This window comes from Candoia aspera, chromosome 2 (assembly GCF_035149785.1).
Source record: "Candoia aspera isolate rCanAsp1 chromosome 2, rCanAsp1.hap2, whole genome shotgun sequence".
Classification (NCBI taxonomy): Eukaryota; Metazoa; Chordata; class Lepidosauria; order Squamata; family Boidae; genus Candoia; species Candoia aspera.
This window is the reverse complement of record NC_086154.1, coordinates 171,171,379-171,198,535: the sequence shown is the minus strand read 5'-3', so window position 1 is coordinate 171,198,535 and position 27,157 is coordinate 171,171,379. Positions and strand designations below refer to the sequence as shown.

Here is a 27,157-nt window from a genome sequence, read left to right as displayed (position 1 = left end):
TTTTTCATCATCTTCGTAACTGCAAACAGTTGTTGTCTGAGGCAGTCGCAAAACGAGGACTACCTGCAATGTGTTATCCAATGCCAGTCTGGCAAATGATCTGGGTATTATTTTTCTTCTGAGGGTTAGAAATATTGACAGGTTTGCAGGTTTTAAAAACAGGTTTGCAGGTTTTAAAAAAAGGATGAGTTGATGAGTTGATGAGTTGATGAACTGGCACACCCAGTTCAAAATATCAAGAAACTATGATTTTGGATGTTTTTGTGAACTCACTGAATATAAGGAAATGCTCTAATCCTTTACTGGGAAAAGGTGATGATGATGACGACGACAAACTAAACTAATATTTAATATTTAATATTAAAGTAGTAAAGTATTATAAAATCGTAAACGTTTAGCTTATCAAAAATTGTATAGCACAGCCTTCCTTACCTGATGTCTTCCAGATATGTTGAAACTATAGTTCCAACAATTCCTAGCCAACACACCAATTACAAATCTGTAGGAAAAAAAGAACCCATTATAGCACAATATGGGATAGATTTGGTGATCAGACAAATATGCAAACTTTTTTTCCCTGTGATTTATTTGGTTAGGTTATCCTGAAAAAAACACTGTTCAGAGTCTATAGCAATATTTTGCTGCCCCCTACAGTACTATCTTATACCAATATTTTCATTTTCAGAAATGTTTATTTATTTATTTTATTTTATTTAGTGAATTTATATAGTTACCCATCTCACAAACATGACTCTGGATGGTATACAACAGAACAGTTAAAAGCAAATATAAACAACTATTAAAAACAATTAAACATAAACAGAAAAGACTGTGGGAGAAGAGGCCCATTCAAGCATAACACAGCCATTTTGCAGGCTCCCCATGGGATCCCCAAGGTTGTTGGACGAACCATGTTTTAAGAGCTTTTTGGAAGGCTGGTAGGGAAGGGGCTAACTTCACCTTGGGGGGAAAGATGCCACAGCAGAAAAGGACCATCTACTGGGTCCTGTCAGATGGAACTCCTTGGTAGACAAGACCCATAACTCACCTTTCTCACTGGACCTGATGGGATGGGTAGAAGTAGTCAGGAAGAGTATGACAAACCATGTTTTAAGAGTATGTCTGTGAGAATACATATGTCTGTTAATGGTTAGCCATGCAGATAAGTCTGTCAAAGGCTAGTTAGTCATGACAAATAAGATATCTTTGAAGTTGAGAAGCTGTATTTATTTATTTATTCATTCATTCATTCGATTTGTATTGCCGCCCATCTCAAACCAGTGACTCTGCGCGGCTAACAACAATAAAAACAGTCATAATATAAAACAATAAAAACAATAACAAAAATTAAATATAAATATAAATACAGGCGAGTGATCTTAAAAGCCGTGGTGTTAACATAGCCATGAAACAGGGCCCTTCCCACACTTGGGGCCCCAGGCCTGGGCACAAAGCCAGGTCTTCAAGGCCTTCCGGAAAGCCAGCAGGGTTAGGGCCATCCTAATAGCAGGAAGGAGGATGTTCCAGAGGGCAGGCGCCATAGCAGAAAAGACACGCTTCCTGGTCCCCGCCAGCCGACATTCCTTGGCTGACGGGACCCGGAACTTGCCCATCCTGCTGGACTGGATTAGATGGGCAGAACTGACTGGGGAAAGACAGTCCCTAAGGGAACTGTATGGGAACAAATTGGTTTCCGCTCTGCCTATATATTCCAAAAACTCTTTTATTGAAAGCAGAGTGATGGGCTAGATGGATCTTGGACAGGCTCTCAAGTCAGATTGTATTTTCTTCACAAGATTATATATGCTTCTTTAATAAAGTGCTTTAAAAAATTATTCAACCCTTTGCTAACCCTGGAGAGCATCATGCTTTGGAAATGGTGTTTTATCTGGTTTTTGTTAAATGCAAATGCATTTATGTGATCATGAAAATATGATTATTTCTGCATGAGTTCAGGGACTTCTGATTTGTAGGGCCTCTGCAATGTGTGTATCCTATCAAGCAGTGTCTTATTGTATGTCTCCGTAAATGTAATGCTGCCCTTAACCATGGTTTAGGCTACAGTCTTTAACATAGAGTGATTACATTGTGCTAAACAATTGTGTTTTGGGTTTTGACTGTGTGTGATATATAAAGCTGAGATTGTTGTGTATATACCATAATTTATGGTTTGTATATAAGCTAGGATGCTATGACTTACTGAACAGACTATGTCTAATGCAAACTATGATTTAGCATAATCCGTAAATCCAGAAGTCCCCTTGACTTAAGAGGCCTGGTTCATTCATAATGCTAAAGAACGGATTTTGATTGCAATCTCTTTTTCCTCCTTTGTAGTTTACAAAACAATACAGTTCACTCTGTCGAAACCTGAAAGTTTGAAAACTGTCCTCCTGGCATTAGAATCATAATTTAACTATAACAATACATATAAATTTATACATATAAAATATTATATATTTATAAGTATAAAAAAATTACTTCAAAAATAAATTGGGAAGACATTTCTCCATAAATAAAAATATGCTATTATTTAGACAAAGAGATAATATACACAAAGTACAGGCTTTCAGGAACAATATGAAAGTTATTTGCCATTCTAGGATTTTTTAAAAAAAAGAATCCAGTCTAGCTTACAGTCCTGGTATTCCTTAGAGATCTTCTATTGAAGTACTAGCCTGCTCTGACCCCAGCTAGGGATTTGTTGGTTTGTTTATTTGTTAAGCCAGAAGTTGCCTCCTGAGCAAGTCCTGTCTTCTGCACTGAGAAAATAAGGGCCATAAATCTCTGAAACCAAGCCTGATTCAGGGGCGCTAATCCTCCTTTCTCCTCATCAAAATCCTAAAATTTTCTTCTTTCCTTTTGCTCTTTCTCCTGGAAACAGAGAGGTGAATATTTTTAAGTTTATGTACTGTAGTTGTATGCTTCTAGATTTAGAAATAAAAATGGAAAATCTTATAAGTATTGCATTCTCACCAAAGTGTAATTATAGACTAGTATTATTTAAGTTGGAGAAATATTGTCTTATTTGAAAAGAGTATTTAGTTTCCAGAACTAAATCCATTGAACTGCAAGCCATTTGAAATGTTGCTGATGGAATTGGCGCGAATGACTAAACTGACAGCATTGATAAGAGAAAACACTGTAACTGGATTTGCTTCTATCTGGAAGCTGCTTTTGGACTATTTGCTTGTAATGCAAAAGAATGAAGTCTTGATTCTAGGTTTTGATGATTGAATGTTACTAAATGTTTAATTAATAATAAGATATTAACTTTTATGTACTTTTATATCTGTGCTGGAGAAGGTCAGAAGCCACTTGTCTGATATGCTTTTCTGTTTATTCCTGCACCGTTTTAGTTTTTCCTGTTTCTTTTTTAGACTTATATTCTATCGGTCTTATATTCTGCGTTATATGTTTTAATTATATCTTGAAAAATTAAAAAAAAAGATATTCCAGACATGGTGTTCTAGATGTCTGTCACTGGAACTTTCTGTAGCTTTTCAGGTTTTGATAGAAAACGTACTGCGAAATACCGCTTCAGATTTTTTCCCCTTTTATTAAACAGATAGTGTCCAGTTTCAATCTTCCAGCCAAGATTGGCAAACATAATTTATAGCCTTTTCCTGCAGGTGTTTGAGATTTTACACTGCAATGGGACTGAACATAGTTTCTCTTAACAGCCTATATATGTTTGCAAGACATACTTGTTATCTTAAAACATGTGTACCCTTTCTGTTTCTAAATACTCTAAATGCTAATACTCAGAATTAAGAAAGGGCTTAAAGATACTGGCCAATAGTGCCCCACTCTTAGGTTGGCAGCTGACTTTTCTCAGGCTGGTAACATCGTCCATCATCTTCAATCCTTAAGGCAGTGTTTCTCAACCTTGGCCATTTTAAGACAGCTGAACTTCAACTCCCAGAATTCCCCAGACAGTATGCTGTCTGGGGAATTCTGGCAGTTGAAGTCCATCCATCGCCTCCATTTTAGGTTTTTGGTGGGCCTTCCCCTGGCTTGCCATCCTTGGCTTGTACTCTTTAGGCTACAAAGTAAACATTTCCCAACCCTTTACAGATTTACCAGCCACCATTTCTCTTTTACCAACAGCCGGTCGTCAATGGACACCGCTGCCTAAATCCATCTTAGTTGTCAACCATTACACCTCCATTCCCGTATATTCCCAATTCTTCTTCCCAGAGTTCCTCTTGTAATTTAACACTCCTCCTCTGAGGCCAGCTCAATAGCCCTTTCTCTTCCTATGGGAACATTATTTTATGAGGAACTAGAGTAACTGATAGTCTCAGTTTTGCCCATCAGTTGCCTAGCCCAAAACATGTGTTTGAGTTTCTGCATGGATACGGGAACCCTAATAGGAAGCTGAATGCAGGCTGTCATAATGTCATTTTATACTTCATAAAAATAATAATAAAATATAATACAGATGTGCCAGGTTCATTGATCCAGTATCAGAATGTTCCAGGGTTGATGAATGTACATCTGTGCTGTGAAACAGTTTCATTGAGACTGTAGAGATTTTTATTCCTCCAGGGGCATAAATATCATTGGTATCCTGACTCGTAGCAGTTTTCATTATGTAATGAATTATGTAATTGCAAGAAGAGGAATATTGGGAGTAATTTTTTTCTGTATACTGTAGTGCCTTTAAAATAATATATTAATTCTTTGCAACCTTCATATAAAATGCCTTTCTCAATTTTCCTTTCTACAGATGATGATGATGATGGTGATAGTTCAACACAATTATCACTGAAAGAATCCCAGGTTTCAGCAGATTCAAGTAAGTGGCATTTGATACTGAGTAGAGATTCTCTCCAGAGTGCAAAGGTTTACACAAAGGCAACATGCAGTTTTTTACTGTGCAAAACTTTTGGTCCAAAGTATTAGCAAGCAGTTGGTGTAGAGAGTCAGGAAGATGACCTTGACCTAGGCAAAAGGGGCTGCATTTTTTAAAGTCCAATGAGATAACATTTGGAAGCGGCTCAGGCAGATGCGTCCCTGATTCACTGGAATATAAGGAGGAGGAGAAGGTACAGCACAGTCAGACTTATAAGATTTTGTTATTATAGCCAATCTCAATGAAAGTAGTTTTAGCCTTTCTTGGAGGTGATTTCCTTGTCTGGCGTACTAGTGCAGCTGACAGCTTCCAAGCTCTTGCTGTAATTGGCAACATTATTATTAAATAATGAGTAATTCAAGTTGCTTTTTTGCAGTGCAGCTTCTTTGAAATATTAGCTTTTCATCATTGAATATGTAAATAACAATAAGTAATATAAAATAATTTATATTAATATAAAAACTATATTAATATAAAATATTAATATAAAAGTGCTAAATTAACATAATAGGGGAGTCATAATTTTAAATTGGTGTATGGACAGAAAGCCACTGCTGTCTCTATTGAATTAAGTATCTGTTTGTAGTGTGGTTGATTAAAAGTTTGTACACTAATTTCAGGGTGATTTAAAGCGTGGAATTTAAATAATTTTTTACCTAAAATAATCCCCAGTGTATAACAGATGTCATTGCCTCTTGCATTGGCAAGTTTAAGAGCTTATTTATTGTACTTTTCTTTTTTTGTATACTTGTTATTAAAAAAAGTTTTTCCACAGAAGAAAAACAATACAAATTTTGAGTTTAACATAAGAGAAATGGGGAAAAGTAATAGAAAAGTGAAAAAAAATATAGTAGAAGATTAGGAAAAAGAAAAAAAAGAAGGAATGATAAAGAAGTGGCTTCTGGTCTTCTTAACAGCAGTTATAAGTACCTTTATATTTTGCCTTCTCTCTCTAAGGTTACATCAAAGTTTCCTTCTTTCCATTATCTACCCTTTCTAATAATCAAATCCATAAATCATCAGTTCAATTTTTTTTCAGCAAAAAGTCCATAACAGGTTTCCAGTCGCTAATAAATGTGGTAGTTGATCTTTTTCTAAGCAAACAAGTTAATTTTGCCATCTCTGCTAGATCCATCATCTTTATCAACCATTCCTCCATTTGAGTATTTCAGAATCTTTCTGTTTTTGTGTATAGTTGTCTTGCAGCAATGATTATTTGTTAAAACAATCTGCCATGGCTTTTTTTCTAGCTGTCTGTTCATTAATCCCAACAAAAAAGTTCTGGTTTCAGCTGAATCTTAGTCTTTAAAATTGTATGTATCTGTATTTGAACCCCAAATTTTCTGGCTTTTTTACAAGTCTGCCAAGCATGGTAAAATGACCCTTCATATGGTCCACATTTCCAACATAAATTTGAAATTCCTTTATACATTCTAGATAATTTTTCTGGAGTCATATACCAACACTGCATCATTTTATAAAAATTCTCTTTTAGATTATAACATAATGTGAATTTCAGTCCTTTCAACCACATGTTTTCCCACTGCTCCAACAGTATGTTATGTCCAAAATTCTTAGCCCATTTTATCATACACTCTTTCACTTGTTCATCCTCCATTTCAAATTTCAGCAAGAGTTTCTGACAGTTTTCTTGAGTGGAAGGTATTCTGAAAAGATACTTGTCTGGGCAGATTATGATTGCACAGAATGGGGAGTGCAGAGCAAGGGGAAATCCTACTATGCAAGAGGAATTCTATTCAAGGATTTTTGGATTCTACCCTAATGTGGGAACCCTTGTATCTGCTTAGTAAGAACAAAGATTTGTTGGACCGAGTATATTTACTTCTGGGTAGACATGTAGTTCTTCACTGACATGAAGTTCCTCCTGGAACTAGTTTCATAATCCTCTGGATTTGGGGCAGTGCTGTTCTTCCTTTCCTTGAAATTAACTGTAGGTTTTCAGGCTGCAATGTAAATCTTAAGCTATCTTACTATGGGAGAAGTCTGATGTCCAAAAATCAAAGATTGTGTTCTCCAACAAATTTACATTTAAAAAGGAAGTTTTTAACCAGCATGTTTTAAAGACCCTTCTGATACCTTTCTGATTACATATTCAGATTATACTGAATATTTAGTAGGATTTGGTATACAGAATTTTTAATGTTATTAAAAATGTAATACATAGGACATAAATTAACAGAATTTCATGGACTGGGCCCTAAAACATTGTGAAGCCAGTATTCTTATTAAGAAAGACTTGACTCAACATTTTTATTGCTGACTCACAGTATGTTTTTATTGATTTTATGTTTCATTTTTATATGAACAATGTTTAGTGCATATGCTGTTGGTTTTAGTTATTAAATTCTCTGTGTTTCTGTTTTTAGAGAATTCCAAAGTATCTAAAAATGTCAAATTACATTTTAGGATGCTTATTTTACTTGTATTAATATTTCTTTTGCCCTTGGGGCCTCATAAACTTTGTTCTGTTCCTTGAGCTATAAAATAGAGTTCATAGCAAGGAGTGTTGAAGATCATCTTGGTTTTGTCAATTTTATAAGCTTTTTAAAATTGTGCAGTGACTCATTTTTTTTAACTGTATAATAACAAAATTATTACTGGCCTTAGAATGATGAAAATGTAGCACATAGTGCTGGAAAGTGAGGATGACTGGATTTGAGGCTTCTTTTCTTAAGCAAATCTAGATTTTGTGGACCGTGGGAATGGGAGTTTAGATAGAAATGGAGTTCAGTATTGTGGCATTGATGGTTGTATACTTGTTTTTTTACTAAGGCTGTCAGTATAGTGTTGTATAGTCATAAACCATGGTTTTGGGTAATCAGCATTGGGTCTGAAAAAGTGGTTGGATCCAAATTTTGCTAGAACATGCAGGATTGGAAATGAAAAGGTGCCAATGTAATTTCTAAGATTTTAGAATAATAGAATCATGATATTATAAAAGTTGGTAGGTCCTTAAACATCATTTTGTCTAATTTCCTGATCAGTGCATGAGCCACTAGGGGACCTCTGACTGATGACTATCTGCTTCTGATTGAAGAGTTGTAGCAAAGGAGAACTCTTCATGTGGCAACCTATACTACTGGATGACAGCATATACAGTCTGATAGCTCAGGAGGGGAAGGAAAAACGTTTTTAAAATGCATCTGAGAAATCCTTGTTTATTTCCTACAGATTAGATGTTCCTCAATGTAGCCTCTTAGATCAATGTAAATAACAGAAACGCTGTCATGATCCAATAATATTGCAATTCAGAACTATCTTTCAAATGTCTCAGTAATTTGGAGGTGTATGCTTCTTAACTGTATTTCTTGTGTTACGTATTAGAATACTTGTTTTTGTTTTAGGTAAACAAACATTAAAACTATATGATGGGAATGATGCAGTAAAACGTAATCAGTATCGGCTTATTATAGTTCCGAGGATTGCAAAAAATGAAGAAGTTGTGGTAAGAATGCCAACTATCCAAATTGAGTCCTCTGTTTCTCGAAAATACTGAAGAATTTAATTGTGCTTGTATGAGAGACTAATAATTTGATTCAAGTGTTATTCTTTTATTGCAAAACAATAACCAGTGAGAAAGTAACCAGTAGCTGATATAGTACTAGTACAGATATACTGTATGTTCTAGTTTTCTCTTAATTTTCAGTATCTTTTACAATCTTTGTCTTGTGCATAATGCTGCTATTTGTATTTTGAGTTTTGATTGACTCTAAATAGAGAGTCAACAGTTGGAGGCTGTCAGGATAAATTATGCCTACTTAATGGGAGGAGACATTTGGTCACCAGTTGTCACTGAACCAACAAAGGAGATTAAAGCTTTTGTTGAGTTGAGGTTGGTGACTGGTCATGTCCATGTTGATTTCTTAGCAAATTTAGGAAAACAAATTGCTCTTATCTTCTTCCGGAATGTCTCTTTAATTTCTCAATCTATTCTGGAACCCTGGAATGACCCAGTAGTCTCCCATCCCAGGGCTAACCAGGTCTGACCCCTCTTAGCATTTTCAAGAACAACCTTGGGTGGACTACATTGCTGCTAAGTGGTACATGATAATATATTATGATAAAACTTGCCAATATTGAGGAGTGATTAGAGTTTCTGATTTGCCATTTTTTACTCCTATCACAAAACTCCTTGGGGGAAATGTAACTGCTGATTGGAACTCTTAATAAATAATATTTTATTAGTTGGAAAAAAAATAAATGTGACGTAAGTGAGGGCTGTATCACTATTCCATTCAGGCATATTCTTTTGATTTTTTAAAAAAACAAGGATTTACTGTTGTAGGAGGCTGCACTGAGGGCATACTACATCAGTGATGATCAACAAGATTACGAACTTCAGACATTCACTCAGCAGGCCTTGTTTTGTGATGACATCATTAATAGGAACGATACCACTGAAGAGGCGCAGCCTGGGTCTGTATTCCGAGAAGCAGTTCCTGAGGCTTGGGTTATCAGAGCTAAACCTAAAGAGAATGAAGTCATAAAGATTTATCCTGGCTGGCTGAAGTGAGTCATCTTTTTCTCAGTCAATTCCAAATAGGAAGACTCATATTGCATATTTATTTACCCAAAGGGATGGCCCACCCCAAAAAATAAATACAGAAAATAAAAATAAAAAATTACAAAAATAAAACAGAAAAGAAATAATAAGCAGACTGGTAGCATGTGCAGTGCCCATCTTCCCTACCATGTCAACCTTGGGTTGCTAAATCCATCTGAAACCAGTTCTGGAAGAGTAGCTGCACTGGGAAAAGAAGGAAGAAGAAAGAAAAGAACGAAATTAAATGGGAACGAGGTGAGGGGAAGAAAGAACTAGATAGGGAAGAGGAAAAGAGAGAGAAAGAAGCCCTGCCCAGGCATAACATGGATTAAATTCTTTGAGCAAACAGCTCTTCCAAAGCAGCTGCTAATCTTCAGGATAATCTTCAGAGGCATCCACACCTTGCGGCAACAAATGCCTGTAGTCATATCTGGCTCCTGTATAGTCTTCTGCTTTCAACAGCAGCTTCTATTCTTATCAGGGAATGCAAGAGAACCTCTCCCAATTCATAGATCCCCCTTGTATGAAGGATAAAGTTGAAGTCTCTCTTGCTTGGAGCTCAACACTCAGGGACTACATTAGCATATTCATGTTGTTTGTTTAGCAACATTTCCTGTTGGCCTCCTATCCAAGTACTAATAAAGCCAGATAGGAGCTGCTAGCTACTATAGCATGTTATCAAAGAAATGAGGTTATTTATTTCATCATGTCAACCTTGCTTTCCTTTATACATAAATAAACAAGGAATTACGAGTTAGTTTAACTATGCATTATGAATAATTAATAACACAATTGAGATAAATCTGTAGACCCACTTTGGTGGGATTGAAAAAAACGTGGCTTTGTTTCAGAGTCACATTCAGTAAAGGTACAACTATTACACTGCTGACTCAGTTTTTGGAATTTCAACTAAAAACCCCTTTGCCCAATCCTTTGAATAAATCTCTCTAGTTTGAATCGTAAGAGTTTGGTGATAAAGCTGAAGGACCCTGAAATGTCAGAAAAATCATATTTGTTTGTTTGAAATTGATACCACTCAACTCCAACTGACTATTTAGTTTTCATTCGTATATGAAATAAATTAATAGGAGAAAATGTGGCAGGTTGTAAGATGCAGGCAGGAACAGCATATACTGAATGGCACAACCAAGTAGCTGGCATTGTGTACAGGAACATCTGTACAATGTATGGGCTGGACCCTCCCAAGTCCAGATGGGAGATTCCACAGAAGTTTGTGGAGAATGACAGGGCTAAGATCCTGTGGGACTTCCAGATCCAGACAGACAGGCAGGTACTGGCCAATCAACCAGACATTGTGGTAGTAGACAAGGACCAGAAGACAGCGGTGGTGATAGATGTAATGGTGCCAAGTGACAGCAACATCAGGAAGAAGGAGTACGAGAAGCTGGAGAAGTACCAGGGCCTGAAGGAAGAATTAGAGAGGATGTGGAAAGTAAAGGCCAAAGTGGTCCCAGTGGTGGTAGGAGCACTCACGGCTGTGACCCCCAGGCTGGAAGAGTGGCTCCAACAGATCCCAGGAACAACATCAGAACTCTCTGTCCAGAAGAGTGCAGTGCTAGGAACAGCTAAGATTAAGTAGAGAACCCGAGGTTGAGGAAGACACATACCACTCATAGGAGTGAGAATGGAATTTTTATAAACAATATAAAGAAATTACAAAAATTATAATCATAACAATAAAAAAGTAAAAGGGAAAGAAAACAAGGGCTGGGAAATTATATTATAAACAGAATAACCCCCCCAATGTGAACACACTGCTTAAATATGTTCTTTAAAAACACCCAAAACTAATTAAAATGTTGACAAATTGTACATAGCAACAATCCATTCTTTAGATCAGATACGGGTAATTCTAGCTTACTGACCACTCATTCAGTGACCATTCGAAGTTACAACAGTGCTGGGGAAAAAAAACTTTATGGCCACTTTATGACAATTTACCACCTTTGCTGCATCCCTCAGTCACATGATGGCCAATACAGTCAGTATGCATTGACCTATGTTTGACCTGTGGTTTTTTCTCCCCCCCCCCGAGCAGAGAGATTGGAGAGGAAGGGATTGCAAGAGAGTAAGCTGTTTCTTGTACACATCGAAAGCAATGCAATTGCACTGGCAGTCTGGGTCTGGGAGCCGTGGGTGTGCTACGCGAACAGCTTACAGTTCTCTCTTGAAATCCCTTCCTCTCCAATCTCTCCGCTCTGCAAGGTGTTGTGGAGGGGAGAAAAAAGCAAGCGATTTCTGTTTCGCTTAGTGGCAGAGTTGCCAGTCCCCATTAGGATTGTTAAATGAGGACTACCTATATAGATTTCTCCTTCCAATGTTGTGTGCTGATTCTTTTAGCCAACCTCCATGCCCCCAAATTCCACAGTCCTTGATGTCATGATCAATTCAAAATATTAGGGGTATAACCAAATACTTTTTTATGTAGACAGCCACAGAGAAGACCTTGGAGAAACTATACAATGACAATTAAAAAGTCAAAAACATACTTTAAGCCCTGGGAAATGAGGAAAGCATAAAAAAAAGCAGCTCAGACTGGCTACACCCTATCTCCCTGGGGTATGAGAGGGAGAGAAGGGAAGTCACCATCAGACTTTCAAGGGAAGTCACCATCAGGCTTACAATAGCATATCTCAGTTAAGTATAGTTCTAGTCATACTATGGAGTCTATTCCCTGACCTGGACTATCTCAAAGGGCTGACACTTTAACCCCTAGCCATTGATGCAGAATAATATCAATCATATCCTGTTGATTTCACTCTCAAATATGGCAAAGTACATATTTTGGGCAAAGTCCATAACATAGAAATGAGTATTCCAACTCCTCAGTTGTGTCTCCAACAGCAAGATGATTATAATGAATCCACTGATTAGATATTCTCTGAGCTGTCCAGTATATATGAAGCATATATTGTCCTGCTGTCCTTATTTTAAGCTAATTGGAAACTAATTTCACATTATTCAAATAAATCTTTCATGGAGTTACCTGAGTAGGATGTTCAAGTAATATGATAAATGGGATGATAATCCATAAATATGATCTCCCTTTCTGTGAAAAAAAATTGTCTTATTTTCTGTTGACACAGGATTAGATCTATTTAATTTAGAATAAAATTTTAAAAAAACAGTTAATTAATAAGTCTGGTATCTGTTTATTCTTCTGTGTTTGTATCTCAAATAGATACAAATTACAATGTTACTGTTTTTAATTTGTTGCAGTTTGAAAGTCAATAACATGTGAGACTTTTCTCCCAGTGAGACTTCTCTCCTAGTTCCCAATATTGTTGCCCAATTCAGTGGTAACAAAATTCTGTTTTGGAAGCATAAAGTTTGTAGATGGATGGCATGCATAAAAAGTTGATCAATATTTAATTGTCTCCTTTAAGGATTTAAATCTCCTTAATAAAATATTTCTTTTTTTTTTGCAAAATATATTCTTAATAGGTGCATTTATTTTTTAATCAAATAAAGCACTAAGTTACATAGGTCTGTAATCAGAAATTGTTGTGGCATCCATGCCATATGCTTTAACTTCAGATATCAAAGGAGGAGGCATCAGAAAACAATCTAGACAATTTCTGTGTCTAGAAGAGAAAGGAAGCACAATTCCTGTTGGGAATTATTAATAGAATGCCAAATATCCGGTAATTGAATTGAAGCATGTAATCTTGCAAGATATTATGAATCTCAGGATATAATTTGAGGGGTGGACTATTCTGATTTAAAAAGGGATCCAGATCACTTCCAACTGTTGTATGGTTGATTTAGGAGTCAGATACTGAAAACAATTAGGTATTTGTTTTGGAGAATATGTAGTTGGATTGTTATAAATTCAGGATTCTTTGACATTGATTACCCAATCTGACAATAAATATGAAAAATGGCCTTTTGCACCTGATATTTCTTCTTCAGTGATTTACTTAGAAGATCTGCTAGATAAAAGAACAGCCCTGGCATATTTTACCATTTACATAAACCTCCCTCCCCTGTAAAAGCTAATTGTCTTTAAGGAGAATATGAGCCTCCTGCAAAAAAACAATTGCAGTTCCCAACGTTTTTAAATTTAGCCAACACTTGCTTATGCTTGTATGGCAAAAACAACACTTAGCATTGCATGTTACAAAGGAGACTGTCAGTGGACAATTGGTGAACAAGGAAAAAACCCAAAGCCATGTCTATCCATGCCATAGCTGGACGATAGTGAAATCCTAAGCAACAGCAATCATCATTATAATCAAAACAATAATATTATTATACCTTTGCTCTGCCGCATTTTGTAATCTTTAATTTCTTAATTGCTTAGCCAGTGTGCATTATTGTTCCAGCAACATCTGTAGAGATACAGTATATAACAGCTTCCTTTGTTTTAAATGAAATGCATAGTGTCATATCTTGCCATGCTATATTCATTTAGTCACTAGTTTTTAACCCCTGAAATACTTTTAGTTTTAAAAACATATTCTTCTTTCCTTTTCATACATTACCTGGCAGTGATTAATATGCATTTGAAGAGTTTTTTTAAAGGGATGTAACTAAAGTTTAACCTTGCTCTAAATAGCTGTTACTGTGTCATTGTTTATTGTTATTATTCATTATTTTTGTTTTGTTGGTTTTTACTTCTATGTTTGCCACCCAGAATCGTGATTGCGTGATGAGCAGCTATATAATCTCAGGCACTAATTATAGATGGTAGTAATCTGTGAATTAAGAATCAGATCTTAACCAGCTGCAAAGAAAATGAAAGGGATCATAATACTACAGTTTAAGAGCAAAACGGGTTTTGAGGGTTCTTGGTGATTAGCACATTTATCAAGACAGAGGCTTCAGTGGGTGCCACAATAAAATTAATAAATAATATGTTCAAATAAATAACGATAATAAATTCATACAGAAATTCTCCAATGATACATTCACATAAGGTGCATATGTTGCATATACGTTGAGCTTTAGTAGCTTATTTGATAAGCTGCAGGGTCAGTATCTCACAGCTTGACAAATAGTTCTGTTGTAGAGAATATAAAAATATTATTTTTGTTTCTTTGATTCTCCTATCTTGTATATAAACTTTTATCCACCTCCTCAGAGTTGGAGTGGCCTGTGTCTCAATACGCATAAATAAGGGAAGCACCACGGAAATGGTGATTAAAGAAGTTCTCCCACTACTTGGATACCAGGTAGGCAGTAACATAAGTCTAGGTGGTTTTTCTGTAGTTTGATGATTTACATTTAATTGACTTACTCAATTCATAATCCTTCTGTGGCTCCAAACAAAAGGTATACAAAAATTGCTAGGGAATTCCATTGCCAGTCCATTAGAGTTTTCATATATTTGTTCTTCTGTTTTTCCACATCCTGGCAAAGACCTGAGGAACTAGGTATTTGAATAGCACTTTTTCTGTCTAGCTGCTATGTTGACCTTACTTGATAGAAGAATGATGGGAAAGGGAGGCAAAATAGGGAAGGTTAGGATGATTGCTTTTCCTTTATATTTTATACATTCCTATGACTCCCCAAAAAGCAAATGGAAGGGCTTAGGTCTGTATATTCATAAGATCTGACAGGACTGAAATGGACACTTTTTCAGCTTTTTCTTCTGGGAGGGGGTGAAGGTTACAGGGTCTTCTTCTGCATAAGATCCAGAAGAATTTGGATTAAATTTTTCCTACATGACATGGGGCATGAAAAATCAGGGTGAGATCCATGAGGATCCAGTTTTGGCGGTGTTTTTATAAATACTAAGTGTCATCCACACTCCTTTCTCCAGTGTATGGTGCATCTGAGAGAGTTTGGCCTTCTCCTGAAAAGCAGGCAATCCCCACATTTTTCTTTAATGGGCTGGATCATGTTCTACTCTGAGGACTCAACTTAGTTTAACCAATCAAAGTTTAAGACTGAGCCTGGATGAGAGTAATGCTCGATCTCTTCTCTCTCTCGGTGGCTTTTCTGGTTTCTTTTTTGAGCACTTCATCTTGCCTGAATTCATAATCCCTTGTTAGTTAGCCACAAGTGATAATGCTAGTGACGTACTAAACCTATTTCGTTAAAGCCAGAGGGACGTTTTATGCAAGACACACCCCACTTCTCTAGCTTAGATCATTGGTGGCTGAGCCCCACTCCTTCTATACAGTAAGTTAACATTTAATATTTTGGCAGTTATACAGCATTCATGGAAATTTGTGTTTCAATGTCTAATAAAGCTCCACAACTTGGAGTTGTTTTTCAAACTGCAACGCAGAATTTTCCATGTTTTCAGGTAGTAAGAAGGCTGTAATACTAAGGGGAGGACAGCTTTGGTCTTATTTCTGTTTATAAATACATTTTTATTTTCTTTCTTAATCATGAAAGCTTTTCAGTTTAAAATCCTACAGCTTGCTAGACATTTATTTTAATGTGTCTGTCTTTTGGCAGTTGGATTGCTTCCAAAGCTTCAAATTGGTGGAGGTCCTGATGGGCTCTAAACAAGGTGAGACACTGGTCATATTTATTGTTCCACTGAACTATGTAAATACAATTCCACTTCAGTTTTAAGACCTGGATGTCTGATTTTCCTTTTTTTTTTTTTGCAAGTTCACTTATTCCTAAGAAATTTCCAGACTGATCATTCTGACTTTGTCAATTAGTTGCATGAGAGCTTTCAATGAAAAAGGAATCAATGAAGAATTGTTTTTTTTCTCCTTAGTTCAGCGAATGGTGCTGGATGATCATGAATCAATTATCAGCAGATTGCAAGAAATCCGAAAGGTAAACAAGGAAATCATACAATGTATTTTTTTATATTCTTGAATTCTTCACTAAATGTTCAAGCTCCCATCTTATCAGTATTTTTAAAAAATCATGATACAAAGACATTTAGGCAGAATGGCTGGATTCACATGAAAAAGATGCCAGAGTTGCTGATATTCCTATTTTATAATTTATGAACTTGGCTTTTCTAGTGAGGTGCTGTGCTATTGCTTAACCAATCAGAAACTCCAGAAGAAAAAAAATTTAGTATTTCATCAAAGCTGGAACTCTGGGTTTGTCCTTCCTTTAAAGAGCCAGTAATTAGAAAATGAAAACATATGGTAGCTCCAAATCCTGGTTAATCTGAGGAAGGAGGCAAAAGTCCTTGTTCAGAAGTAACACTAAGCTCTTGCTTCTGGTGGGCTTTTTCTCTGGTTGATGACATCAAACAAGTCGTGCTGGTTGCAAGTTGCTTGTAAACTGCATTTCTGGCTTATTGTTGCAACAACTCTTGTGGCCACATGCAGCTGTGCAAAATAGCTTGCCTATGTTCTTCCACTGTGTATTCTTGGCATAGAATTTAAAATTCTATGATACTAGTCTAAAATTATTTGGGAGCCTATTCATACTAATGGCATTCTAACTGCTTGTACTTTTCAAACTTTTACTAACATGTAGCACAGACTGAGAATGGACAAGCAAATCCACACAAAAGGAAAATTCTCTGCTGGAGAATGATCCTTATAGTAGGCAGGCTTCATGGTTTGGGAATTGTATTTTGGTACTGATGGCAAGACTTCATGGTTATAGAAGTCTTGACCTTTTCTCTGTATGAAATGTATTTTAAGGTGATGAATTTTAATTTTTCCTTACACAGACATCATTACGTCAGATGAACCAAACAAGATTTTACATTGTAGAAAACAATATATCAACTGTGTGTGTCCATCTGTTTGTTGGTGGTCTACCACTTCATCTTCCTCCAGAGGAATACACAAAAATCCTCAAAGATGAATTAGCCATCAAAAGTACGTCAGATACCCAGTCCCCCATTTCCTTTTTAATCTACACAAAATTGAAAGTCCTTTTATATTTTGAAATGTGTTCAGATATGGTCTCTTTTCATGTATTTTCAAAACATGCTGCAACTTGTAGAAAATGTTATAACTGAAGTCCCTATTTAATCAGAGGCAGTCACCTCTATGTGCTTGACACTTATTCTTACTGTTAATGAATTGTTCTACTCTTTCATTTCTCCTTGGATTGAATGATAGCCACTGACTTTCCCTTTTCATGTATATGTTTTTACATGAAAATATTATTGGAGTTAAGTGCATTACATTTATAAGTCATTTTTAGTTTTGGGAGAAAATGACAGAAAATAATAAAGAATACTGAAGTTGTGTTAAAATAATATCCCGTTAAGAAGAGTAGGTATGAAGACTGGTTTCTTTATAAAATTAACTAAGCTGGGCTTGGCTATTTTAGACAATGAAGGGGAAGTGGAAATCTGTGAGTTGGGTTCACTGCTGTGTGATAATATATTGGGTTTATTGTTAAACATCGACCTTCTGTGTTATGCAATCATTCTGTCCCCCTTTCTCCATCATCAGATTTCCGAGAATGAATGTGGGTTGTGTATATGCCTATCTGTTGGGTCCTCAAAAGCTCAGTTGCACAAATGAAGTTGTGCCTATGGTCCTGTGGAATGTTACCCATCCAGTCCTTGCTTACGGCAAATTAAATTAAGATTAATAGTTAGCTTACATGTGATTTGTGTTTATTTAACTAACATATTCCATCAGCAGTATTTGAATTAGTTTTGTTCTACCGTGAACCAGTTGATCCTATTTACTGTCCTGAAGCATTAGCTTAAAACCCACAAGCAATTTTGTGTTTAAATTTCACTCATCTTCAAATAAACAAAACTGGTCTTTTAAAATATGTATAAAATGAGATTGTGTTAACTTACTAGCTGTACCCTTTCCTTCATTTTAAAAAAAAACAATGCTTTTAAGAGGTATACTTGGACAATAATTTTTTTTTCCAATTATTTCAGCAAATTTAGTTTCTGTGAGTCACGTATATTCATCTCAAGGTAAGAATATAATGTTTTAATTCAAGTTTGGCAACTGAACTATTGGATGTTCAGTGTCCCTCTGCTCCATGTATGGTGCATGTGGCAGCTCTTCTTTGCATGTAGAAGCACGAACTTTTTTCTAACTGTGCTATTATGTGTATTGATATTTCATCTCCTGAAATAGAGTGCATTCCACTTTTCAAATAAAATCTAGACTGTACCATAAAAAGAGGTATTTTAAGTTGTTTTCCAGAAATAAACCCAGTCCCCAGAGATCCTAATGTTCAGTTAATTTGTAGATCTGAGTGAGTGAGCTGAATGGCATACTAATCCTTGGTGTCGGGACAAATATGGTAACTCATAGTATTATACATAAGAAATGGGAGCATGTCATATTAAACATATTCTTCAATTCATTTATTATAGGTGCTGTTGTACTAGAAATTGCTTGTTTCTCTGAAGCTGAAAGACTGTATATGTTAGCTAAAGACACTTCTGTCAATGACAAGGCATTAACTGCAGTTATTCTCCCTGAAGTTCTGGTAAGATCCATTGGCTGTCTAATAGTAATATATGACATTAATATATGACCTAATTACACAATTCATATTTATTTAACATATTTTTCCAATGTTTATTTTTATTTAATTTTGTTTTATTTATAAGATACATATATTGCTTCAATCTAAAGGCTCTCAGTACGTTAAATTTTATATAAATGTTACAGAATTTCTGTAAAACATAATTTGGCACCAATAGAAGTGAATCTCTGAAGGCCTTCTGAAACAGTCAGGTTTTTGCAAGCCTTTGGAAAGCCATAGAGTGGGCTACCTGTACTTCAGGGGGGAAACTGTTTTAAAAGTGGGGAGCTCCCATAAAGAATGTCCATTTCCATGACCCCACTAATCACACTTCACAGTAGATGAGGACCTTCAGCAGACCTTCTCTATTTGATCATAATGGTTAGGCAGAAGCTTTCAGGGAAAAGTGATCTCATGTATACCCAAGACCTGAGTCATGTAGAGCTTTTTAAGTAGTGATCTGCACCTTGAATTGCATTTGGAAATATACTGACAACCAATGTAGCCCGATAATTAAGTAGCAAGAATGAGATTGCCCCATAACAATATGGGGTGATACATTTTACACTAACTGAACTTTCTGAGTCATCTTCAATGGTAACCATATATAAAAGGAATTACACTAACCCAGGAGTGAAATGCCTACAGCATGAGAGATGTTCTTCAGCTCTAGGCAAGGCAACAACTGGACAAAGGCCCTCCTGACCATGGCTTCCACTTGTTCTTCCAGCAGGAACCATGACTCCAGAAGGAACCCCAGGATCAGACCTGCTCTCAACAGGAGAATGTTGCCTGTTGAGAGTCAAAGGTGGTACTAATCCAAAATCAGGAGACTTCTTAATGAACTGCCATCCCATTTGTCTCTTTTATTCTCTATCCAGATCCTGACAGCCCCAGGTACTGGCTTAAAACTTCCACCATATCCCCCATTTAGTCCAGAATGGAGATGGTTATTGATGATAACCACCCAGAGTCACTGGTTTGAGCTGGGAGGCTATATAAATGAAATAAATAAATGAAATAAGTAAGATACTTTACTGGTGGATGACCTCTTCTATTAGCTTTATGTAGATGTTGAACAGGATTGGAGACCCTGCCATAATTGCAAAATAAATTATTTACTTAGCATAAGAGTAGTATATCACTTAGTTAGTATAAAGGAAATAACATATTGCATATTGCTGACTGAATATTTTACATAATTGAGTTGTTCCTTAAAGTGCAACTGGACTGACATCCTTTAAATAATGAATATTAAAACATTTGCCCAGTATAAATGGCATTAATTAAATATGCGCTCTCTGGCATAGAGGAGATACAAATATACTCTAATAATCAAAGTAAAGTTTTCTTAGTTAAATGGAAGTGTTCTCATTTTTATACATTAAATTCAGCCTACTTTGCTATTTCACTCTAATCACACAGAGAATGCGAACAATTAACTAATAGTGGCATGGAAGAGTTTACTGTCAACCAGGGAGTGTGTGGTTATAAACAAAGAACACTTGTGTTTGATTTGGGCATTTAAAATAATGAGCTATTTTGGTTCTACCTAAAAGAAAAACAGCTTTGCCATTTACAAGCTTGAAGGACAGTTCCAGTGTGGTTTAAATAAAAACACTAGCTTTGTCTGGAGAGTATAACAGTGGGTTAATTTACATTTGCAAATGACTCTGTATATTGTTGCATATAGTTGGTACTGAAATCTGTCATGCAAGTTCAAGCAGAATTTCTGAGCTCTCCAGCAAGCTTAAATCTCTTGAAAATGTAAAAATGAATGGGGGTCACATTTTCTTATGAGATCACATTTCCTGGAATGTGTATCCTATGACATTTAGGAATGCTTTAATGTTTCTTACATGAGTTAGACCAATCACATGGATTCTTATCTGGCTGAATTTCTCTCCATCCACTCCTTGGTTTGTATGGTGTGTACACGCTGAGACTCCCAAGCATTGTGAGATTACATACAGCAGCAATAACTCCTAACCTACTATAGCTACTGCTACTGCTACTGCTTGTTTATGGAGTCCAAGTGAATCCTTTGTTTCTTATGATTTGCAAGGGAACTTGAATTCTAGAATAAGAGCTTGAATAAGAGCTTTGAGAATTGCACGTTAAACAACAGGTACAGTTGCAAAGATCAATGACTTATAGTGAAGGCTTTGAAAAATCCCCACTGTAACTGAAACTATTCAGTGAGAACGTGCAAAAAATAGTTAGTTAAGCCTTGTTTTGCAAGGTTTCCTGCACATATTATTCAGATTTCGGAAAGTTTGTTTTGACTTCCAAATTAAAAGAGGTGGGCAGAGGTTTATTTCTTCCCAAATAAACACTTGGTGCATAATGCTTTTCCTAGGAGAGCACCCTGACTTTCCCAGGCAGAAAAAAGTTGGAGAAAATTGCAGCCATACATTGCAAAGGAGTCCCTTTGGCTATTTATATCTTCTCTCTACATATTGCTCTCCTCGGTGATTCATTTTCCTTAGAAGTTTGAGACAAAGGAAGAGAGAGATGCAGAATTAAATAGAGTGAGGAATTTCTTACACTGCACTTGTTTATTTCTATATACATTTTATGTAAAGAAGAAGCAAGATGAGCATTCATATGAGCTGGTTCAGATCCAATCTGATTAATAGTTTAAAGTCACAGAAACCAACTACAGTGGGCCTGGGGTTTGTGCACTGTCCCCTTTTTTCTCTAGATCAGTTGCAAGAAGTTCGGAAATGTTTGGTTCCACTTTAGATTAATGAGAGCTTGTTGTGTCATCCAGATATGGAAAAAAAAAAGCTGTGATTGATCTGAACTATGGTAGTAGAAAAAAGTCAGCACCATGGACTGTGGAGCTGTTTTGTTTCAAGTAACCATAATTACGTTTAACCACAAACTGTGTGGGAACTTGTGGTTAATCTAAAATAGAAGTGGAAACTTCCAATCTTCTTCCAGCTTTGCCAGAGGAGGGGAGAAGGAAACAATGCAGGTTTATTGTCTTTATGAAACCAGATTTACACAGCCATACTGTAATTGTTTGAAATTGGCCACAGTTTTCTACTGTAAGACATGGAACGAAACAGATAAAAGAGTAGCCTCGCCAAGTATTCCACAATAAAAAGAGAGTTATTCTAGTACATTTTCATTTAAGAAAAGTACAAATCAGATTAGTACTATTTCTTATTGAATACTGTAGGTTGTGGGATCTTCTAGTCCTTTGCCAATTGTATGTAGTACAAAAATAAAATAAGAATAAAGGCAGGGGTTGCTGCCAATTTGTTAACAAGGGGGCATGCTCACAAATACTTGTAGATGTCTGTGTAAATTAAATTCCAACATGGCTGTCAGGGAGGGTTCATAATCCTATATAAGAGTGTGCGGGTGAGGGGCTTTGCTGTTGTGTGATGGAGAAGGATTAGATGGCCTGACCCACCCTCCAAATCTCCCCAACTCTGTTGCACAAGTAACAGAATTGGCAAGTTCTGCAAGTGGATCTTGATCTTCCTCTGCAGAAACATCTTCAGTACTTTGTGGAGACCATTGAAGTTTGGTATAATGCAACCCCAATCTCTGCCCAGTGCGTCTCCAGTGCTGGGGGGAGCCTTGTCACCCATTCCCCTCTGGTCCACTTCCTCAAAAACGGGGCAGAAATTGCCAGTATTACTACAGATGGTATTTTTGACCTCCCTACTCCTTGCTGTTGGAGCCTAACAATTCAGATGCAAGACTTGAATTGCCCTTGACTCTTTGCATGAAGATGGCAGGAGAGATGAAGGGTAGGGAAGATGTGGCACACATTGTCCTTAGGAAGGATAACAATATCGGGGATAGCTTTGATGGTGTGGTCAGTGAGCTAGAGCCAGACATCCTGAAGAGTGAGGTTGAGTGGGCCTTAAGAAGCATTGCTAATAACAAGGCAGCAGGAGACGACGGCATCCCAGCTGAACTGTTCAAAATCTTGCAAGATGATGCTGTCAAGGTAATGCATGCTATATGCCAGCAAATTTGGAAAACACAAGAATGGCCATCAGATTGGAAAAAATCAACTTATATCCCCGTACCAAAAAAGGGAAACACTAAAGAATGTTCAAACTATCCAACAGTGGCACTCATTTCACATGCCAGTAAGGTAATGCTCAAGATCCTGCAAGGTAGACTTCAGCAATTCATGGAAGGAGAATTGCCAGCTGTACAAGTTGGGTTTAGAAAAGGCAGAGGAACTAGGGACCAAATTGCCAATATCCGCTGGATAATGGAAAAAGCCAGGGAGTTTCAGAAAAACATCTATTTCTGTTTTATTGACTATTCTAAAGCCTTTGACTGTGTGGACCATAACAAATTGTGGCAAGTTCTTAGTGGTATGGGGATACCAAGTCATCTTGTCTGCCTCCTGAAGAATCTGTATAACGACCAAGTAGCAACAGTAAGAACAGACCATGGAACAACGGACTGGTTTAAGGTTGGGAAAGGAGTACGGCAGGGCTGTATACTCTCACCCTACCTATTCAACTTGTACGCAGAACACATCATGCGACATGCTGGGCTTGAGGAATCCAAGGCTGGAGTTAAAATCTCTGGAAGAAACATTAACAATCTCAGATATGCAGATGATACCACTTTGATGGCTGAAAGCGAAGAGGAACTGAGGAGCCTTATGATGAAGGTGAAAGAAGAAAGTGCAAAAGCTGGCTTGCAGCCAAACCTCAAAAAAACCAAGATTATGGCAACCAGCTTGATTGATATCTGGCAAATAGAGGGAGAAAATGTAGAAGCAGTGAAAGACTTTGTATTTCTAGGTGCAAAGATTACTGCAGATGCTGACTGCAGTCAGGAAATCAGAAGACGCTTAATCCTTGGGAGAAGAGCAATGACAACTCTCGATAAAATAGTGAAGAGCAGAGACATCACACTGACAACAAAGGCCCGCATAGTTAAAGCAATGGTGTTCCCTGTAGTAACATATGGCTGCGAGAGCTGGACCATAAGGAAGGCTGAGAGAAGGAAGATAGATGCTTTTGAACTGTGGTGTTGGAGGAAAATTCTGAGAGTGCCTTGGACTTCAAGAAGATCAAACCAGTCCATCCTCCAGGAAAAAGCCAGACTGCTCACTTGAGGGAATGATATTAAAGGCAAAACTGAAATACTTTGGCCACATAATGAGAAGACAGGACACCCTGGAGAAGATGCTGATGCTAGGGAGAGTGGAAGGCAAAAGGAAGAGGGGCCGACCAAGGGCAAGATGGATGGATGATATTCTAGAGGTGATGGACTCGTCCCTGGGGGAGCTGGGGGTGTTGACGACCGACAGGAAGCTGTGGCGTGGGCTGGTCCATGAAGTCACGAAGAGTCGGAAGCGACTAAACAAATAAACAAAAACACCCTTCTCACCTGGTCTTGAGCCCTGCATTACCTTTCACTCAAAGATCACCCTCTTCTCTGTTGTTAGTGATGAGGTCTATATCCTCGGATTTTTCTCTTGCCCCCCAAATCGTCCAGCAGCTGTGATCCAGGGTTCCACAACATTCATCTTTTTGTACTGTTCACTTGGATCTGTCAGAGGGTGACAGTTATGTCTCCAAAGCTTCCTGAACTCCTATATTTCACCACTGGATGCTTAGGTCTGTTACAGACTGGGAGACCAGCTGATGCAAGACACCATCATTTCTCCAGTTCTCATTCTCATGCTTCCAATCTTGGAGTCAGCTAGAGACTCACCAACTAAACTAACTGCAATGCTGTCAACTTCTTCCCACATAGAAATCTCTATAGAGTTAAGGAGGATGGGGCATTAACACCCCATCCCATCCCATCCCATCCCATCCCATCCCATCCCATCCCATCCCACTCTTTAAGGGTTTGGAGCAATAGTTGATACTACTAGGGCAGCCATCTTTCTCCACCTGCCACAAGAATGTGCATTACAGGCCCTTGCATGCAAGAAGTCCTCCAGTGTGGGAGTGAAGGCTTGTATTGTTCTTAGCTGCTTGGCCACATGGCAACTGTCACTTTTGTTGTTTCATTTGCTCACCTCTGGATATATTTCTTGCAAGTATTTTTGCCTACATACAGTTCTCCTGGGATTAGATGACAGATAGATCCACCTTCTCACCTCCTTCCACATCCAGGAATCCCTCCACTGGCTATGGATAATCTCATGGAAAGTTGCACCTGCTTTTCTGATAAAGGTCTTTATCACTGATGGGTTCACGTTCAGGGCAGGATGCATCTGCATTCCCTTTGCATATAAACTGCCTGTATTAGAGACCTTATATCATATCAAAAAGCTGACATTAACTTGGGAAATGCTTCAGACCTTAGAGGATCTCTTAAGACAAAAATATCTGGACTGTATCAGATAGTACCATCATAGTCTGGTACCTCAGTAAGCATGATAGTCCTAAAGCCATGCTACCAGTACATCTCACATTGCAGATATGTCATTGGTATATATTCTACATTTATTTTTTATTGTCATTATCCACATAGCAGGAGTCAACAACTTCCTTGCCAACTGGCTCTGTCATGCCTAGTTCACTACTTATGCTACACCACTGGCTGTCATTGAATCCACTGGGGCAAATACAAGTATGATCATTGTATCTGGAGACAAACACCAATGCCTGTGTTTCTTCAATAGGGGCAAAACAGACCTTCAATCTCTAGGAGGTATCTTCTGGTTCTCATGGAATAGGTCCATTTGAAACTTCTTCCACCAATTCTTATGCTAAGGTAAAGATGCACAAGAATTCAGTCAGCTGCATCCTTTCATCCCATGGAGGCCTCAGCAGCCACAGTTTGCTTCATTTTGTGGCTGGCTTGTTGAGATTACATCCTATTCCCCAAATGGCCTGATCTTCTGTCTGTCCATTGGGGACAAGTGCATAACCTAGATCTTTATTCTGAGTGCCTTATATCTTGAAGGAGTCGATCCTAACTTCTCTTAGGGCTATTGTAGTTGAGGTTCTTCTAGTTTCTCAGAAATGGTTGTCTACATGAACCATTTATGCAGCCCAATGGAGATCCTTTGCAGGGTATGCAAAAAAGGAACAAATCAACCCCTTCAATGTGAGATCATGTTTTGGCATTCCATTTGCATTTGAAATAAGATGACTTGGTGTTTTCCTCCATAAAGGTTTATCTTGCAGCCATTTTTTCCCTTTACCCTCCATTGGAAGGTGTCTTTCTCCAACCCGCTGATTAAGTGTTTCATGAAGGTTTGAACTTCCTTTACCTGCTAGTATCGTCACTGATCCCTGCCTGGAATCTTTCACAGATTTCCTCAATGTTGATGTCAAATCCTTTTGAACTAATGGTTTCTTCCTCCATTCATGTTCTCTCATGGAAGATGGTATTAATGGTCCTTCTGACTGGGGGAATCACCTTTCCATATTTTTCTAAAGGATAAAATAGTCCATCTCCTAGATAGCACCTTCCTCACGAAGTCTGTGGTGGTCTCTCATGAAGGATACACAGGCTGCAAGTTTTCTCGGGATGAGAGCTTGTGGTCTCTCATGAAAAATGTAGGAAGAATACACAGACACAACTTCCTCGGGATGAGAGCCCCGATTCAAGCCGTAAGCTCTCTTTTATTTTCCCCCAGCTAAGCAAGTACACTAAAACAGTAATTCACATAGCAGAAGGCTGATTGGTCTAACTAGCAATGCATACCTCATGTAACCCCCCTGATAGCCTCCTGGCACAGCTCAGGTTACAGCTCGTGTTGCCTTGTGAGGAAAGTTTTTGCTACAACCTTATCCACTATGGAAGTTCAAGGAAGGTTCAATGTAAATAAACATCTTGCACAGCTGTCGTGGTTTGCCAGCCAACAGCATAGCATACAATGCTCTCTACAAAGTCTATTTCCGTGATGCCATTACAATACTTACTTTTTTCTCAGTCCTTCAACACTGTGAGATTGCTGTTTTTCTTCAAGATGTGAATAGTACTTCCTTTCCATTTGCATTGAACAGCATTATTTCAAAGAGACCAGCATGTGTTTTTGGCTTTCCAAGGTCCATCCAAAGATTCTCAGCATTTTTCGAAATAGATAGTTGCAACCAGGAAGCTTCCTTATGAACTTGCCAAGAATGCCCTCTTGGAATCCAGGATCACTTTATAAGGGCTGCCTTTCTACATGGAATTCCTCCACCGAAACGATGCTGGACAACTTCTTGGGGCCCACCTTCCACTCATATTCAGCATTATCATTTGGGCCTCCATTCTCAGAGGGAAGCAGCCTTTGGAATAGCAATCCTTTCTTTGCTCACCTAATGAGAACTGGTCCCTCCTCCAGGCAATAAGCTTAGCTACTCACCCATTTTATGAAATACAGAGACACA

General features: G+C 37.5%; 1 protein-coding gene across 2 annotated transcripts in view; it reads left to right on the top strand.

The window, feature by feature from the left end:
• Positions 1 to 27,157, top strand: part of DGKQ (diacylglycerol kinase theta) — a 92,922-nt gene that overhangs the window by 40,579 nt on the left and 25,186 nt on the right. For both annotated transcript variants that reach the window (XM_063294853.1, XM_063294852.1), the window contains exons 7-15: positions 4,733 to 4,801; positions 8,224 to 8,324; positions 9,165 to 9,388; positions 14,527 to 14,617; positions 15,852 to 15,906; positions 16,123 to 16,184; positions 17,044 to 17,194; positions 18,226 to 18,264; positions 18,673 to 18,788. In XM_063294853.1, coding sequence (XP_063150923.1) covers positions 4,733 to 4,801; positions 8,224 to 8,324; positions 9,165 to 9,388; positions 14,527 to 14,617; positions 15,852 to 15,906; positions 16,123 to 16,184; positions 17,044 to 17,194; positions 18,226 to 18,264; positions 18,673 to 18,788 — 908 coding nt within the window. The remainder of the gene's footprint in view (positions 1 to 4,732; positions 4,802 to 8,223; positions 8,325 to 9,164; positions 9,389 to 14,526; positions 14,618 to 15,851; positions 15,907 to 16,122; positions 16,185 to 17,043; positions 17,195 to 18,225; positions 18,265 to 18,672; positions 18,789 to 27,157) is intronic.